Here is a 19,035-nt window from a genome sequence, read left to right as displayed (position 1 = left end):
GCTGCTCATTTTTCTTCACTGTGTAGCCGATACTATATACAAACTGTACACGTGGAAATAAATGATCTGACATTCTTTATTCTAAAGCAATTAATCTCGCAAAACTCCCCAAAATAGCACTGCACTGTAAACAGCTTTGGTTTCTTCTATGTGCTCCACACGTGAGCTGCATGTGTGTCAGAGCGTCTCGTGAGGAAACGCAGCGACTCTCACTAAATAATCAGTTTGCACAATGCTGTCAGGTAGCAGAGGTGACATTGGATAGCGATAACTCATTGTAGCGAGGAACATAAACGTACACTGTAAGAGAAGAAAGCCGGGGGGGGGGACACAAAGGGATAAGGAAACACCGGGGAGAGACGGAGGGAGGGTGGAGGGCCAATATTAGGGTAAGAGGATGAGATGTTCCCAGGAATTAGCACACATACCTCATTAAACGTGGACGCCTGTGGCACTTTAGAGGGGACGTGTCATGTGTTTCGTCACAGTGTGATTCAAAAGTCGTTCTGTCGTTCTCCAGGAAGCAGACTGAGCAGAAAAGACTGAGCTGACTGATAGCATAGTGTGTTGTTATTATACAAAGATACTATAAAATCACACGTTTATTTTTCTTCATTCTTTGACCAGTGTTTTTACTATATGTTTCGTTTCATAATATCGTGTTTTTGACATCTAGACTTATCTCATTGAGATTGACAGTTATTTAGGGCTCTAACAACTTGGTTATCAATTAGTTGGCTGATGAATTTCTCAATTTATAGTTTTGTCCATTAAAAATGTCCAGAAAAAAAAACTTGACAAATCTATTTTGTTTGCTTTGTACAAACAATGGTACAGTCTACAGTGACATTAAGTTATTAGACCATATCAAATAAGACAAACAGTGCATTTTCACGTTTCTGGGAGCTGAAACCCTTTGCACTTGCGAAACGGTTACTGAAATATGATATTTTATTTCATGTAAAACCACACAGTCTCAATTTCTTAATCTCTGTAGGAAAACAAGAAATCAGCTGAACACCAACCAACTAATTATTGACCGAAAAAGTCAAGTGTAAGTGGAAATTAATCTGATGAAAGATTAATCATCTGAGTCATTTTTCAAGAGAAAAATGTCAAACATTTGTTTGTTTGAGCTTCCAAAAAACTTGAAAATGTACATCAAGTTTCCCTTTTTTCCCACTATATTTGACATCTTTAATAGGCAAAACTATTAACTGAGAAATTCATCATACAACTAATTGATAACTGAATTGTTAGAGCCCTAAGTTACTTTAAATCTTGATGACATCTGAAGATCTAGATGTCAAAAACACAAGTATAGTAGTGACTGTATGACGATATCTCGCTGGCACTGAATTAACAATCCCGCATTTCATTCAAACACTCCACCCCAAATGAAAGTGTGTAAGACGTTCAGCTCACAGACTAAGAAGTTATAAAAACTAACTGTCCTGACTCGGACAAGAGGGTCTTCAGGGGGCTCTCCCTCTCCCTCTCTCTCTCTCTGGCAGTCACGGGTTCTCATGAATGTGTTGCAAGGGTGTGGTGAGGCTCAGCACCTCTGTATTAATTGACGGAGCAGCGCTTATATTGGACAGAGCGTCCTTCTCACCTCCTCACTCCTGACAAGTCTGATCACTCCAATATTCCACTCAGGCTGGTGCTGCTCAGCTGGGATACACTTGTGGACAAAGATAAAGAGGAGAGAAGAGAAGAGAAGGACAAGAAGAAACAACCTGAGAGGAAAGGCAAGAAACCTCAGAAAGACAATGTGAGTACTCATTGTGTAGCACGAAGGCAAAGCAGCCTCACAGCAGGATGGTCCTGAGTTTGAACCTGACCCGTTCAGCTAGAGTCTCTCCATGATCCGGGCCTACTGGTGAACTAAGCAGCTCTTTAGATCCTACTAGCCACCAGAGGGCGCCTGAACTAGCCACTGCTGTCAGGTGAAGCTTGTATCATCTTCAATGAATATGCCATTATTGTTTAAAGGGTTTTTTATGGGTTTTATGAGCCTTAGTGATTTTAAATGATCTCAATCCAGACTTTAACTTCATTTGACCAGGACTTAAGGATTATTATATGAGTGTCCAGGCCAAGATAGCTGTAGCCTTTAGCACACAGAGGTTACAAACATACTAATGGTAAAATGTATCAAAGTGAAGAGATCATAGTGCTGAACGATATGGAGAAAAACAATCATAAATAGTATAGATATTGCTATAAAAGTCACAGTTTTGGAGTGGAGTGGTATTTTATTTTGTCTGTACCAAACAAGCACGTTCCCTTATGTCTGAAAAATATGATTTACAGGCCGGAGCGTCTCTGTAGCACCACAAGGCTTTATTCACAACGGCATGGTGTGACTTTTCCACTTGGCCAAATAACCTGCAGCTCCTGCACACAGCCATCAACAAAACATTAAATTCTTTGATACTTTGTCCATATAAGTAAAATTAAATCTCATCCTGTGTTGTTGTTTAGTGATAAGAAGAAAAGCAAGTGGCAAATGTGGTTCCTTTTAATAATTACATTTATATATGTGTGTGTGTGTGTTTTTCTGCTCTGAGAGTATTCAAAATTGCACATGTGTGTCACAGTGTTTTGCATGATCCCTGCGAAAGACTTTGAGTTTCCCTCATTTCAGCTTCAGTTCAACTTGTCAATGAAATGTGTAAACTGTGATTTAGTTCTGCAGCTCTGTACCTGCGGCATCTACTGCATGTCCGTCCGTCCTTCCTGGCAGCGGGATCTCTCCTCTGTGGCTCTTCCTGATGTTTCTTCCATCTTCCACTGTTAAAAGCTTTTTTTCTCTCAATATCACACGTTTTCCTCACTCGACGAGGGGGTCTAAGGCAAGAGGATGTCAAGAGGAAAACATTGTGACATTACATTTTACTTTACACTGTAATTGGTTTATAAAGGGGATCACAGGAGAAACCTGCAGTCATTAATTATTTCAGTGTGCACATGAACATGAAGGTCCAGAGTTTGTATTCTCATATTTTAGATAACTCAACAGGTCACACAGGCCCCCTTTTTCATTTTAGAGACTCACAGTAACATTAATTATTCCTCCTCTTCTTTGGTGTTTAAGGCCAATCAGGTGCCAGAGATGGTCGGCAGTAAATGAAATGAGTTAAAACACCTGTGTGAGACAGGAAGTAGCAGGGGATAGGTGGGTGCTGCAGGTCATGGTGGAGCTGCATGCTGAGTATTAACACCTATAGTGTCCCTGTGGTTTATATGGAACAAACTGAGGCGACAGGCAGCACGGTATGAAGACAGAACAAACAAATAAAAAACTGTTTCCATGTTTATCTAAATGAAACCTGTCTCTATGTCCCCCACCTGCAGCCGGGCAGGATGCCTCTGAACGCGGGAGACACCGGGTACGGCAGCGTGCGAGGCTCAGTGCTGTCGAGCAGCGTGGCGGCCTCCGAGTCCTCCCCGCTGCTCATCCCGGAAGAGGAGCCGGAGCCCGGGGCGGTCCACCGCTGGAAGCCCCTGTCCAGGGAGCAGCTGGAGGCCGCCGCGGGGGGTCCGGGGTGGAGGAAGGTGCGCTGCTACCTGGTGCTGGTCTTCTGGCTGGCCTGGCTGGCCATGCTCGCCATCTCCATCGCCATCGTGGTGATGAGCCCCCGGCCGGAGGTGACCCCGCTCCGGTGGTGGCAGAAGACTCAGTTCTACCAGCTGCAGCCCGACAATGAGGGGCCAGGAGGTGTCCGAGGTGAGGAAACACTGCTGTCATTAAAGAAAATGAGACGTTTTATATAATAAATGTGTGCAAGTCTCTCATAAAACCAGCTCCTTTAGTTGAAGTCCATGTGCAACTACATTTCTTCACATTCATAAGTTTGTCTGTCTGCCTCCTGGTGGTCAGAGCACACCTGTTCAACCGGTGGTGAGGGGGCCAGATGTGGCCCTCTGACAACCTCGTTCCTGCCATCTGATCATTTCCTTGGTTGGCAGATAAGCACATTTATTAGTTATGTCTGTTGCTAAACCAAAAAAAAGAAAAAAGAATACTCTAATGTCAAGGCTTCAAGATTTTGCAATGGAGCAGAGCCTACTTTAAGGCTTTGATCATGTTAAAGGACAAGTTCACTCAAAAATGAAAATTCAGTCATTACCTCCTAAGATTCATGGTCCACAAAGCTAAAATGGCATCGCTGCTGTTCTCCCAAACAACGGAAGTAGATTGAGACTTTGTGTTAAAACATTAAAAAACAACCGAAATATAGCATGTCCTGCCTGCTACAAGTCTACAAGCCCCGGGGTCCTGAGGTGATTTGAAAAGACGTGTTGGCATGCGTCCGGTCTGATGTGGGTGAACAAGCTTGAAATGACAAGCTGTAAATAACGTTTCCTCAAATGAATTTCAGATCTTGGGGCTTCCAGAGACTTGGATTATGCTTGACGAGTTTTATAGAGCCATTTTAGCAGGGACGTGCACATGATTATAGAGGGGCAGGGGCTCAAAGTCAGAAAAGGACAGTATGTGCCCAAATTTTTTTTCAGGCCTTAATGACATGTAGATTAATTTATGTAAAATTAATTTTAAAAAGTATGTATAGAAAGCCAACTACTTAGCTGTCTATCCTGGGTAACTGTGAGTGATACGCAATTGCCATTTCTTTTGTGTCAATAAAGTATTGTCAACATGATTTGATTCACATTATAATAATACTGAGGTTCGGAAGACATGCAATTCAGCTGCAATTCTTGAAAAGCAATACAACGCTGGTTTATTATTTGGCCACAGACAGAGAAGCCGCGTTATAGGCTCAACACACTCACACAACACCATATTACGTGCGAAATACGTACGGTAGATAACCGTGGCGTTTTTATACCGCGTTTATTTCACATCCCTATGCACAACAGGAATGTATTCATTTAAAAATACACAAAAAAGGCAGTTTTTAATACGAGGCAAAAAGGGCAGGGGCTCAAGCACCCCTCGGGCCTTATGTGTGCACGTGCCTGCATTTTTAGTTTAGTCCCCCATTTACTTCAGATGTTGAGGAGAATGCTACAAAGCTCCAGAAATGTTTTGTGGACTATGAAACTTCCCCAGACTTCCATCAGCATGAGGGGGAGTAGAATGTGACTGAATTTTCATTTTTGGGTGAATCTGTTCTGTAATTGTGTGTCTTTATTCCTCCAAGAAATGCCAATGAAACCAGCACAAACAAGTTGACGTACAGTGACCTTTGTCGGTCTTGTATCTGTTTGTTGCCTCCTTGGTAACGCAGCCTCGCTCAGAAGTTGTTCATTACAGTTTTGTTTTTTTTTTGAGCTGCAGTTCCGTCAAATGAAAACCACACGGCTGATACGAATCTGATCAGTCGAGTTCAAAATGTATGAGAACATTTGATTCGACCACAACCTTTGACAAACCTCAATCCGGCTCTTTGATGACTGTGAGAATATCAATCTGAGGCTAATGTTTTTTTTGTACTCTCATGAAATGGTTGCACATGGCTGTCTCATCAGGGCGGAAAACTACTTTGTACTTCATCACAACGCCTCTGTGTCAGCAGCACAGGGATCATGTTGCGGGCTACCACATGATTGCAACAAACTATGAACAACAGGCCTAAGAAAATAAACTTTTACTTGATGTCATCCAGGAAAAAATTGAGTCACTATAGAAAATAAGTGAGTTATGTTACTGGCCTAGTCTAATGTTTCAATCTCTGCAGCTCTGTGTGAGCAGCTTCCGTACTTCAGGTCTCTTGGTTTCGGTGCCCTAATCCTGGCGGGTCTGTTTGACAAAGAGGCGTCTCCTTTAAACGTCACTGTCACTGGGGAAAGGTTGAAGACTGTGGCTGAGATCCAGCATCTGCTCGCAGAGAGCAACAGAGCAGGTGAGTAAAGGCCAGAGTAAACTCTTCTACCGCATGATCTGATGATAAACAAGCGTTTCATTGGTCCTGCAGGTCTCAAAGTGGTGTTGGACGTCTGTGAACAGGATGTAGCAGGAAACAAGCGTTTGAACCTCTCAGCCACAGTACGCATATAAACCTACTTCTCTACTCGTGCTACTGAACCTGAGCTCTCAGTGATGCTGGATGTCTGATGATAACATGAGGACTCTCTGTTCCACAGCATACACTGCGGTTCTGGTTGGAGCAGGGGGTGGCAGGGTTTGCCATCTGTGACACAGACGCAGCGTATTCAGAAAAGGTAAAATGATACTCAACAATGCAAGCCGTTTCCACAGACTCATGTCTAATGATATATTTACATTTCAGACTCTGGTGGAGTGGAGAGGTGTCTTCAAGGAATTCAGCACTGAGGAGGACGAGGAAAGGTATCGCAGGCGGACGTTTCTGTTCATTCTGAAATGAAGCTCAGAGGTGGTTGTAAATCTGTTTGCGCGCATGTGTCTCTGCAGGATAGTGGTGGTGAAACAGACGCAAGACATTCTGCCACCTCTGAACAACGTCACGCTGGTGGATGTGGTCATGAGGTCGATTCTGCCATCTTCACGCCACCTCCTGTCTGCCAACGAAGTCGCTGATGCCATAGAGACGCACCTGCAAACGAGAGAAGACGTCATATGGCCCAGCTGGACAGTAAGGCACCGAACACAGTGAACTTGGTCTGATGATTAATATGTGTTTTAATTAATTCCTCATTGGCATACCCAAATGAAAAACAGCTTGTAACAGACGTGGCCAAAATAAAAATGTCATGACTCATTGGAAACACAATGCTCTTGTTTTTTCAAAATGTGGAATGGAAAGGAAAAGTGTTTCCTCATCCGGTGAGTTTTGTGACAATTTGCACCCATTAGTTGAATAATAATGAATGTGGCTAACGAGCAACAACTTATTCTGAGGACAATTTTCCTAAATGAACATAAATGGAGACAAATGGTGACTATTGAGATATCTAGTTGACTAACGGACCTAATGACAGTTTACAGTGATGTGACCTCACACTGGAGGAGCCTGAATCGGAAAATAGTTGCAGTTTTATTGAGCTTTGGTTTAGAGAAGTTGTCCTCATACAACTGCAACGTGTTCTTTTCCAGGTTGGAGGACAAGTATCTCGCGACTTGAAGAAATTACTCCTTGTGTTGATGATGACGCTGCCAGGATCACCTGCAGTCCGGTATGACGAAGACCTCGACCAAACACAGGTGAAGTCCTGCCCGAGGCATTACAGTTCATTAACTGTCTGTTTAAAATGTCATGTTGCCAAATGAAACCTGTCTTCCACACAGAACGTGTCTATGAAGGTCAGCTCATCACAGGGAGAGGCCATAGAACCAGACACTAGTACAGTGAGTAATGGATGCCCTACAAATAATATGAATGAGTATTATCTTAATGTAAATCTACAAAAAAAAGAGTACATGAGTTTGGTCTGTCTGACACTGGTCTGTCTGTCCCACCATCCTTCCCTCAGGATGGGGAGAAGACAAAGCGTTTAGCTGTCGCCCTCTTCACCTCCCTCAGTCGCTCCAGAGGCAGAGAAGAAGCTCTCCTGTACGGCAGCTTCACTTTCCTCCCCTTCAACTCCTCCACCAACTCCTCTTCCTTCTCCTCAAACTCCACTCTGGCCTCTCCTTCATCTCCGCCGATCCTGGCCTTCCTGCGCTCCTGGGGTTGCGTCCACTTCCTCATCCTGCTCAATGTTGGGCCAGAGATGAACCGGCTGGACCCTGCCTGGGCCCCGAGCCTCCCCGTGGCTGGAGTGTTTGTCACCAGCACAGGGATGGACCGACTGGGGTCCATGACTCTGGACAAACTGGAGCTGCGGCCCCACGAAGCCATCGTCATCAAACTGTTTAAGGCAGGAAGCTACTCGTAGAGCTCCTATCAGTTATGTGGACATTGAGATGGAGATTTGAGTTTTCCTCTCACAGGTTGACAAATGTCTAAAACTGTTTTTTTTTTTTTTTTTTTTAACGTTATGATTGGTATGTGCTCAGAGGTCACAGAAAATAAAATGATGGTTATGCCTGGCATCATTTGTTGTCACTGAGCATGTTTTAGTCGGAGTGAAGCAACTTCAGATATATAGCATTTTGAAAGAAACGCAAATTAAATCCGCTGCGATTGTTGTCGTCATTTGAGGTAACTGTTGGCAATCCCCTCCGTGTGCTATACATTACCACACTTGAACGACTCCTTTCTGTTTTTTTCAAGAGCAGTGTTCAGGGAAGTAATTGCTGTTGGAATATAGAGCTATTTACTGCTTAATTTGACGAGAAAATAATACTGAGAACAGCTTTAAAGGTGCACAATGTAACTTGTTTTGGGCCTCTAAACAGACAGTTTGCAAGACCTAACATGAGGTGTTTTTAAATAGTTTGAGTTTGCAAACGATTGAGTAAAACAGTCTTGTATTTGATTCATGGCAGGGTGAGCACAAAGAGGGCATCGCTGAGTTATTAGAACTATTCCTAAGAAAGCTCCATAGTGCACCTTTTTCAAATTTTCGGTGATTTACACGAATGCATAAACCTCAAGAGAAAAGTTGCAATAATGGACTGCATCACACTTTTATTGCTTAAATTCCTCTGCAGTACTTGTTAGTATATCACCTTGCGGGGCAGCTGGGTTCACTAGAAAATGTTTGTAGTGATAATCACCGACTTCTCTTCCATGATGTCAAAGCATTCAATAGAAGTATTCGAAATGTCATGGTGAATTTCCAGTAATTCTTCCACACATGTGGCCTCTGTTATGAACAACATGAAGCCTCTCTGCAGTGGTGTTGCAATTAATCAAGTTGTCTGAGCATGAGATATAACAAACCACACTGAGCCACATCCTAATTGGTCTCTTATGAGTCATCATTCTCTCTCAAAGCCTGCGGGGGATCTTTTGTTGAGCAAATGATGACTGGAAAGCACATACAAGTCCGCGACTGCTTTGATTTATAGCATATTGCCGTAATCCCTTTTGCCACTATGCTGCCGCTGAAGAGTGGCAGCCTGATGAAAAACTGACAGCTTCGGAAGCTTACATTTGTTAACCACATGGTGGTGCCGCAGTGCCATCACTGCTTGGCTGCCCTTCTGGACTGTAAATCCAGGGTTCTCAAAGTGCAAGGTGGTGTCAATTGTTTTAAAAGAGAGTTCACAGCAGGTTTGAAATTTTCCACTTTTCCAGAGTCAGCAACTAATAACCGCTTGAGGACAGACCTTTTTAAATGTATTTTTGTAGTCTAAAGAGCTCTCAAACTGCAATATTAGACTATATCTTGTTGAGTATTTATCCATCAGATAACATACAGTAAAGAGCCTGAAGGCATCCGGGAATTGAGCAAAACCAAGAAAGTAAACTGGTGGCTGCGGAGGCTCCTTCTTCACGCTTTGACAAAACCTGTCCCTCATATTGCTCGAACACACCTGATTCAAATGAACAGCTCCTCATTAAGTTCTGCTGAAGCCTGATGACGCCCCGTTCATTTGAATCAGGTGCGGTGACCGGGGGGAGGCCCCTCTGCCTCAGGCTTTGGCAACTCCAATATGAGAGACTTCTAAGATGTTTCTGAAGACGGGAAACGATATTAATACATATAAATGAGAATGTTTACAAGCTTCCATCATTTAGCTCTTGAATTCAGTGCTGTTTATGTTAAATGTCATTTTGGTTTGCTTGAACCTCTTTTGTCCCCGAATAAACCGGCATGTTCAGCTGTAAATATTTATCTGTCAGTATGAACACTTTGGCTTTCAATCACTCTGAATCACACATCTGTGACACATCTTTGAACAGATCAAAAGTTAGAAGTATATGTTCTCTCTTTCTCTCTCTCTCTCTATCTCACACACACACGTACACACATCAATTTACAGTTTTGGGCTGTCAGGTCAAAGTCTGTATCATTACTCCTGATTGTGAGGTTGCAAATGGATAATTATATTCATAACCAAAAAAAGGCTATAGACGGCGGCCATTTTCCCGGACATTAAAGTCAAATGCTGCACTGCTGTATTCCTGGTTTTAAGCCCATTATCATAATTGTATCGTTTTCGGATTGATTGGCAACTCAAATGACAATTGGTGGTGCAATTCTGGGAGAGATCAGGCCAACATTCAAGGAAAAACAAACAAAAAAAGAATTGGGACATTGGACCATACTTCATCCCTAGCTGACATTACCATTTGATAAAGCTACATGATGTATATTAAAAGTGTAGATAAATTCTAAAATATGAACATTTATTTTAAGCTCACAAGTAATGTTAGCTAGAAAGTGTTTGAATGCTAACAATAGTGGTTGTTTGACAGTCGCTAATGGTTACCAAATGTGTTGTGTAACCTTGAAGAATGGCCCGATGTCCCTCCAGAACTTCCCTATCCACCAACTTAAAGCATAGCAGCATAGCCTTTTCCCAACTTCCCACCCTGAGAATGACATCAGAGGAAAATGGCTGCCGTGTGAATGCGGCCTATGCCTTCTTAAATGACATGCAACACAGAGTTTGACCTGGAGATCTGAATGTTGCTGTTCTTCTCTTTTACTCCTACGAACTGAAAATACTGGAACAAATGGTTGCTGCTGATTCCAACATCTCTAAGGGGCTACAGTCATACTGCATGTGAAATAGATGTTCCCCCTGTAGTCAGCACTGACACTATGGCTGTAACAAGACAAAAACATGTGATTATCCAACTTAAACACAACCGTCTGCTGTTTATCTTGTCTCTGCTTCCAGTGCATACACTGTAAACGTACAGCGGGTCTCACGGCACTTAAGAACTTCACATAAGCTGCGATGGAGAGCAGAGTTTTTGAACACAACACACGGACATACATTGTGAGAGATCGTTTCATTTATTAATACTTTAATTCACATGAACAAAATGTGTGCCATATAATGAATACTGTCTTTTTAGTCTAAAAATGTATTCTTTCATTCATCTTATTGGATGAACAACTCAAATACTTAAACCCCCAAAAAGACCAAATGTGCGAGTCGTAATGTGACTTACCTCGGGTCCCGCATGACTGAGCATTTAAGGACAGTAAAGCGAATCAACGTGAATGTGCAACACAACAAAAACTGAACTCAAATCCCTGTCTCTGTTACAACTTAACATCCGCACTACACAGCATGAACCAAACTAACACGAGTGTGGGGATACACAACATTACAGCGCAGTTTAAAGGCATAAATACACTATATTTAAAACGCAGTTACAGCATTAAAAAGTCACAGCAACAACAGCAAAAGACAATTTCTCACAGTGCATTTTGCAGCAGCAGAGTTTTTTCGAATAGAAAGATACATTCATAGACAATCATCATGATAGGTAGCTTAGAAATCAGTGAGAAGGAGACGTAAGGGGGGGGAACACATATTCATGCAATACAATGAGAATCTGGAGGGGAACAGGAGTTCCTTACCCGGTTGACTGGTTTGGAAGAGTCCCAAACCTATTCTAGTTTTAATTTTACAACAGGTCCTTCCTGCTTGAACACCCAGAAAGATGAGATTCTAATCGATTAGTGTCTATACAGTATGTTCATATTCATATTTCATTCTACCAGCAGTCTGTGCTGCAGGTAAGAAGTGCTGTGTGCAGGGAACACGCCTCGAATATTTGAGCTATGTCAACATTCAGCAGTATGAGTCCGACGATTATCACAGGTACAATGTAAATAGTATCAACTTGGGTGACACCTTTCAACTTTTTTTCTTTTATCGACATCCTGAAGTCAACATTTGAATTCCGTCAAGTCAAGACTAAACATCTGCAAAATCGATGACTTTCCCATCAGCCTCAGCTGTACCTTGTTTTTTGTAAGAGGGTGAATACGGTAAACATTGTATCTGCTTGATATCCTCATGTCAGCATTGGCATTAGAGCTGCAACTAACGATGATCTCATTGGTGATCATGATGTATATTATGCTCTCAATTAATCAACTCGTCGTTTTGGTCTATAAAATTTCAAATAAATTATGCAAAACGAAAAAATGTTATCAGTTATATTCAGTTATCGAGAAGTAAAGAAACCAGAAGATATTCACATTTAAGAAGCTGGAATCAAGAAATCAAAAAAAAAAATACACAGAATCATTATATGATTTGCAAAATATTTGGTTACGTGAACAGTGGACAACTGATCTAATAATCTTTCGCCTGCTTGTCATCGTGAGCACATGACTTTGGCCTTTAGCTCAAAGCACCTCTGTGCCAGAGTTAAGCCTTAAAAGGAAGGTTAGCGTGACATTGAGTTCCGACATGATCGACTAGTCTAAATCGCGTCCTGCTAGTGGTTTATATTAAGATTCATGCTGCACCTTGTTACCTTATTCAAGTGACAACCTGTCCTTGAATAAAATGTGTCTCAGATGTATTATTATTATTATTATCAAGGGAAAATAGTTGAACAATGAAATAAACCGTCATCTTCATGTTGAGCGTATACTTCATCACTGTAGCTGTGGACAATCTATAAATCAACAGATACCTGGCAATGTCTTAGAGCAAAAGGCTTAGAGAATAGCCAGTATACATTGATGCATATAGCTTTACCCGAGTGCATATATTCTGATTTGACAGTATATGATTCATAGGCATGATATGGTTCGATGCGCTTCTTAGTGCTACGTTACAGTGCTGTTTGTTTTATGGCACAACTCACCTGGTAACTTTGAAACAGTTTCCATCAGTCGATGAAGTTTAAAGACTTAGTGCAATCATTTTCCCCCAAAGTGAGTTCATAGGGAAACTGTAACGGCCACGTTTTTTCAAGATTTCCGCTGTGACAGACACTTCGTTGTCAAAGTCTTGGTGAGTGGAGAAATCCTGTATGCAAATGTTCAAGTTTCATTTGACAGTTTTGCTCCACCGTTGTATATCCAACGCTAAAGTCTCCCAGCTCTCTGCACAGCTGAGGGTGTCTGCTGGGTCACAGAGGTAAACTGGCGTACATGCTGCTCTGCGGAACAGTCACGTCGGGGGGGTTGCGCTGTATGTGATTGTCAAGCGGTAAAGACAGAGCGCAGTGTGCCGTCGTCTTCACCGCTCCTCGGCTGAAGCGGCAGCTCAGCAGGGAGCAGAGGTGGCGAAACACAGACTTGCGGCAGATGATGAAGACCCAAGGATCCACGATGGGGTTGAGGGAGTAGAAGCGGAAGGCTGCCAGGTTCTCTTCGTCGCCACAAAACGGTCGGATGGCGTTGATGAAACCTGCAATCTAAAGAAACAGAAGTGAAGGTTAGACACAAGATCCTTGGTTACGAATGTAAAGAAGCCTAGAAATGTTAAAAAGCTTCTGCAGGCAGGACAGTCTGACGATCATGTTGCCGCCACATTCGTGGCCTTCATTGACCTCTTCTTAGCCAGAGCAGGTCTGGTAACATAAATTACCTGCTTCACACGCACACATCCTGTGAAGTCTTGTCTCATCATCCATCCTCTCTCCTCACCATCTGACCTCAAGCCTTTACAACTCATCTAGAATAATGCTGTCATGTCTTCAACTTCTCTACTCACTACCCACCTTGTTTTTCACGTTTCTTTCTTTCCTCAGCTTAAGCTTTGCTGGAGTATCGTAGTAAAGTACGGTACCTAGAGTGTAGTGTAGTAAACATTTGTGCTATTTGTTATCTGACTCTCGTCTGACACCGATACATTTAGAAAGCCTCTCAGCATAATGTTATTCAACACATTAAAGCCCTTAGGGAATTTGATTATTTACTTTACAGCACTTAAAGTCAAAGCTATTAGGCAAGGCGAGGCATTGCACACCCACAGGCAACCCAAAGTGTTGCAGCCGAAAGCACAAGGAAGACATTATCAAAAAGCAATAACATGCATGTAGGATAAAACAATAAACACAAACAGCAGAAGCAGGCAGAGTAACTCGGCTAGGTGGCAAGTCTTAGCTCTTCTGGCAATTTGTTCAACATTTGAGCAGCAATGAAGCCAAATGCAGCTTCACTTTGTATAGTGTTGACTCTGAAATGTCAAAGTTTGAGGTTGCTGTTCAAATGTTGCAACATCCTTGGTTAGTCACAAGACATTAAAGGAACTATGTGTGTTTTTGGGGATCAATGACAAAATGAGTAACACCATGTGACTCTCACCCAAATAAATAAATAGATACAGATGCAGAAATGGAGGTGTCTCAAAAAGGCCTTGTATCATATTCTTGGTACCACTGGAGTCAGATCAGCTTCCATTCAGATATTAAGTGTTTTGATAATGTATATCTGACATTTAACATGACATCTGACATCTTTTGACGACAAATTTTGTTTTCACATCTGTAACAGGAAAATTTCTGTGGGGATTTTTGTGTTGTCAGACACTGATATGTTTAAATCTGATGTGACGAAATCACACCTGGAAAAAATGAGTGTCATATCTCTGAGCTGTCACACTTAATGTTTTTGTGTTTTTGGGTGAGTTTGTTTTTTTGTTGCCCTATTGAAAGGTTATGTGGACTTAAATGAAACGACCAGTCATCGGCTCTGTTAACAGACAATTTATCAATGACGACAGTTAATAGTTTTAAAGCATAGATGAACCAAAATATGAAACATTTATAGATGACAGATGACTTTTCAGACGACTGGCAGACTCTGGTAAATGGTAAATGATTCTTGACATTATTTTTGTCCTTTTATAGACAAAATGATCAATGAAAGAATCAATGTATTAATCAAATCTTCAAAAGGTAGCTTGTTTACTGGACAGAGTTTTGGTAACTGGTCGTCCTACAAGATGAAACATCTCGTCTGCTGGACGGAGCCAAATCGAACCCGATTCAAGCCTCTGAAACATCGTGATGGAGTTGTCGGCACTTTGGTGTTAAAACCAGATGAGAACACATGACTGTGTGTTTAGTATCAGTGTCAGTTGAGACTGTGGTTCATCATGTTATGCTTGGCTCTACCAAAAGTCAACATCCGTCTCTTTGTACCAGTGAGACACGCTCTGGGGGAGCACGCCTTTGATATTGCAGAAGAATCCTGAATACAGATGCAGACGAAGCTTCACGACAAAACCACAGCTTTCTCCTGCATTGACCTATAAGGTATGACAGGCTGCAGACAGGCGGTCGAGACAGCCACAGCCGGCGACTCATCCGTCCTGTGCAGAGAGAGAGAGAGAGAGAGAGAGGCAGCAGCTGGCCCAGGAAGCCTCTCTGTCACCTCGCTCCTCTTCTCTATCAACAATTCTCCATTTCCTCCATGAAATATCCAACAAACAGTGGACTAATTAATGGCTCGTGCTGATTGAAAGCTTTAGTGCATTGGTGTAAATGTTTCCTTGTTGCTAGGGCCTTGACTGAAAACTAATAAGCGGGAGAAGGAGCGGGCAGGGGCCAGAGGGAGCACGTCCAGAGCCAGGCCAAACTAGACTGCCGCAGGGAGCAGACACAGGGCTGACTACGTCCGCTCCATGCTCATTAACAAGCTACACTCACAAGGATGTGGTCGCTCACATATTGATCTGCAGGTACACCCACAAGGGAGACAGAGACGATCCCAAAACAACAACAATCAACTTGATTCTAGGACACACTGAGCTCACTGGCATAGTAACAGTAAAACCCTGGAACAGTGTTGTCATCTTAGATGTGTCACAAGCGGTCAGCGAGCTTGAACATAACTCTGCCCAGATGTTCTTGGCTTTTTAGGGAAGTAATCATGTTATTTGAGGCAGCGTGAAATTTCTTGGATTACACAACCAATGTCAGAATGACACATGATTAATTCTCACTGCTTCCAGAGCCTTGATCCGTGAAGTATTTATGCATCGTAATAAAGTTTTTTCACACACAAACGCACGCAAGGACACTCATAATGAACATGTACCCAGATCGGGACAGCGTGGCCTCAGTTTCCCCCAAACACACTGTCCCCAAAAAAACTGCTGACTGTGACGAGAAACCAACAACATACTTCACAATCTGACCGGACGCCACTTCTTTGTCAAACTGTCAGTCAACCTTCCCAGTCATCGATCACTGTATTTATCTGTATGACTGGCATTGAACTAAAAATATCTTAGGGTTAGGGTTAAGGTTATTGTGAGTAGTCTTAAAGGAGTGACTCATTAGATCCAGTTAGAAATTAAAGGTCCTGTGTGTAGGAGTTGGAAAGGATCCATGAGCAGAAATGGAATAAAATATTCATAATTATGTTTTCAATCATGTATATATTTAGATCAAGCAGGTCCTCCTCTAACGAGTTTGTCATGTTTCTACAGTAGCCCAGAATGGTCAAACCAAACGCTGGCTATAGATAGGACCTTTCAAGTTTTTGGTGGCCACTGTGTAGGCTTACCAAAATGTTGTAATGTATGACACACAATTCAATATTACACAATGTATGGTACATTACCACACAGCCTGAGGTACAAGCACTGCGGTAAACATCCCAAAATACCATACAAGCCTCTGATTAACACAGGAATTTACTAAATGTAGTACAGTACAACAGGAACATGAGGTATGAAGTACCGCAGACATTTAATGGTAATTTTACCATAGGAAATATTCGTAAGAGGCATTTGCAGCTTTAAGAAATGACCAAGCTTTTTTATTAGCAAAGTGCTAATAATCTGTAAATTTGTGGCGCTGTCCAATAAAAAAATTAACCTAGCAGGCTGTAACATAACATCTAAAAATGAAAGCTTTAAGGCTGACAAACAATCTACTAATCTTTTGTAAATATATATTACTTTGCATTATTCATATATGCACAAATGGGGTTGAAAATATTAGTTGGAAGTGTTGATGCAGTTTAGCAAGTGTAGGAAATATCACATCATGCTAACCTAGCCTTCGCCAAACTCAATTGGTATGTTTGTTATTGCAGGTATATCATGTTAAAATGTAACTTAAAATCTTCCCAATTTACCTCATGTCAGACGCTTATTATCAAATGTATAATTTTTCACAGCACCTCTGTTATGCCTCGATCTAAGCGGCTCAGGCTAGGATACAATGTTAGCTAACATTAGCTTTGTCAGAAGCAGCTGCATCTGTCAAATACTGGGTGTAGGGCTGCACAGTTATACAGTTATATTATTGAAATTGCAATGTGGTTGAATATAACATCCAAACCACAGAAGAGGAAATTTATTTTGATACAGGTAAAGATGCCCTGACCTAAAAATACTGTTCTTATGATGTAAGAAAACATGTTTGTTTGGTTCAGACCTCAACGAATGTTGCATCATCATGAATGTATAGCTTTTTTCAGTGAAAATGAAAACTGTGATGCAAATAAATGACCATTCCCCGAAGGATTGCAGCCCGTTTTACTTAAGTGATGCATAAATCTTCACTTAAATCATAACAAGACTAAGTTCCAACTAAAATGAAATTTTTGCCAGGTTATTTGCACACTGATGTTAAAAGCCTCAAAAACAACAATGACAGGTGTCCTTTTTTGACCACAGCCTCTTTCACAACAAGACTCACAGCACTATTAACTGTCTCGGCTTTTGACCAAGAAAAAGAACTTAGCCTGGCACCAATTTGTTATTTGAATTGATAGTCAAGAGTAAGAAATGAAACTCAGGCCTACTGGCATTAAACACACTAACAAGCACAGCAACAAATGTCTCTTGTGCTCGGCGTGCCGCGATCCTACACTTTATTCATCTTGCGGTGTTGCCAGAAACATTTCAAACAGACGTACATCCTCACACACACTGCCATCACCGTCACTCTCGTTGTCCTGCTCCACATTACCACCCCTCGCCCTTGCTTCTGTTCCTGCATGCCACCCTGCCTCTTATGGTCCTCTCAGCAGACCTCGAGCCCCGCAGAGAGGGACACTAATCACAGGTTGTCGTCCACAAGCACCGCAGGCTGTGGGGCCAAAACTGATGGGATGTCAGGCTCTCCTTAAACAGGAGCATATTAATGTATCAGCGTGTGGATGAAGAGCAGGCCAGAAAGGGTTCACAGCAGGCGAGGATCAGGGCGATCATTTAGGAGAACAGAGATATTACTCTGTTGAGGAAAGCTCTGAAAGAACATATCGTGAGATTGCTTATAGAACAAAGGGAGCAGAAGCCGATCTGTTCACACCTGCACAGTATAAACAGATGCATACAGTGCGCTCACAGACAGATGGACACACTGCTGCTTCTTATGCAAACACATTCATCCATCACTGTCTACTCCTCTGCATCTGTACCTGATTCATATCTGAAACTAAATGTCAAACAGAACCGTGTTTCAGTCACAGAGATATTTTGCCATTCATCATTTATCTTTGTCACTCATCACACAAAATAAATTGTCTGATATGTCTAAAAAATGATAGAAAATGGTGAAAATTAGATATTCAATTTGTTATCGCACAACTCCCTAATCTTGTTTACAATCTCAAAGCATTTTTGCTTCATATTTAACATCATGTCCTGGTGCCTGACTCTCCTCATGTACCTGGACTCAGCTGGTGTAAATGGGCACATCCTGGCAGAGACACATAAGATGCTATTTAGGGCTGATGACTGCCGTGTCTTTCAGGAAACAGACCGCATAATGGATGTCTACACTCTACCAGCCATTATTTTCCATCTTGTTGGTCCTTAAGGACTCTCCCCAACTTCCCTTCTTCCTGATCCTGTTTCACTTTGGGATCATTACACGGGGATGAGAGGAGGCAGTGCGGAGATTACAGGCCCTTCGCAAAGGACTGCTGACAGCCGTGAGCAAAAAGGGAGAGAGAGTAATGCTGCAGTGCTGCGCAAGTGTTTAAAATTAGTAGTTGAATGCAATTCTTCCAAGAGTAACATAAGAAAGATTGATATCTACATCATGTGTGTTAAACCTCTGATAACTGATTTATTGTCGATTTGTTAGCAAATGCAGCATTTGTTTAGAGTCCAGTGTTCACTCCTTATTTAGCACTTTTGGCCTCCATGAACTGATGAGGGAAATATATCGCTCTTTAGAAGCTAAATGTTCCACTGTGATCATAAGCTAGTCTGTAATTTTGTCTGTCACACTTTGTTGAGCACCGGGATGCCTTTGCCACATGTCCCCTCTCTCTAGCTCCTTTCCTATGAACTCTTGAGTT

General features: G+C 42.1%; 2 protein-coding genes and 1 long non-coding RNA gene across 4 annotated transcripts in view; 1 reads left to right on the top strand and 2 right to left on the bottom strand.

Annotated features, from left to right (window-relative positions):
• Positions 1–428: 428 nt before the first annotated feature.
• LOC115594117 (uncharacterized) lies at positions 429–2,836 on the bottom strand. The gene is made up of 3 exons (XR_003986427.1): positions 2,710–2,836; positions 1,616–1,684; positions 429–528 (listed from the first exon to the last, which is right to left on the bottom strand). It is a non-coding gene; the product is annotated as an uncharacterized LOC115594117 (long non-coding RNA).
• LOC115594100 (4F2 cell-surface antigen heavy chain) lies at positions 1,639–7,987 on the top strand. Of its 2 annotated transcripts, none has more exons than XM_030437908.1 (10): positions 1,639–1,774; positions 3,361–3,733; positions 5,712–5,876; positions 5,949–6,019; positions 6,118–6,195; positions 6,264–6,322; positions 6,407–6,587; positions 7,049–7,156; positions 7,241–7,300; positions 7,426–7,987. In XM_030437908.1, exons 2-10 carry the CDS (start codon positions 3,370–3,372, stop codon positions 7,828–7,830), a joined length of 1,491 nt encoding a protein of 496 aa, XP_030293768.1. In that variant the 5' UTR covers positions 1,639–1,774; positions 3,361–3,369; the 3' UTR covers positions 7,831–7,987. The 2 variants fall into 2 exon arrangements, with proteins under 2 accessions (XP_030293768.1, XP_030293759.1); XM_030437899.1 differs by lacking the exon at positions 1,639–1,774 and adding an exon at positions 3,125–3,279.
• A 2,803-nt stretch (positions 7,988–10,790) lies between these two features.
• ptgir (prostaglandin I2 receptor) overlaps positions 10,791–19,035 on the bottom strand; it is a 30,868-nt gene continuing 22,623 nt past the window's right edge. The window contains exon 3 of the mRNA XM_030440241.1: positions 10,791–13,181. Within this exon, the coding sequence (XP_030296101.1) occupies positions 12,894–13,181 (288 nt within the window). The 3' untranslated portion in view covers positions 10,791–12,893. The remainder of the gene's footprint in view (positions 13,182–19,035) is intronic.

The sequence above is a fragment of the Sparus aurata genome, chromosome 2, assembly GCF_900880675.1.
Source record: "Sparus aurata chromosome 2, fSpaAur1.1, whole genome shotgun sequence".
NCBI classification, from domain to species: domain Eukaryota; kingdom Metazoa; phylum Chordata; class Actinopteri; order Spariformes; family Sparidae; genus Sparus; species Sparus aurata.
This window is presented reverse-complemented; position numbering and strand designations above follow the sequence as displayed.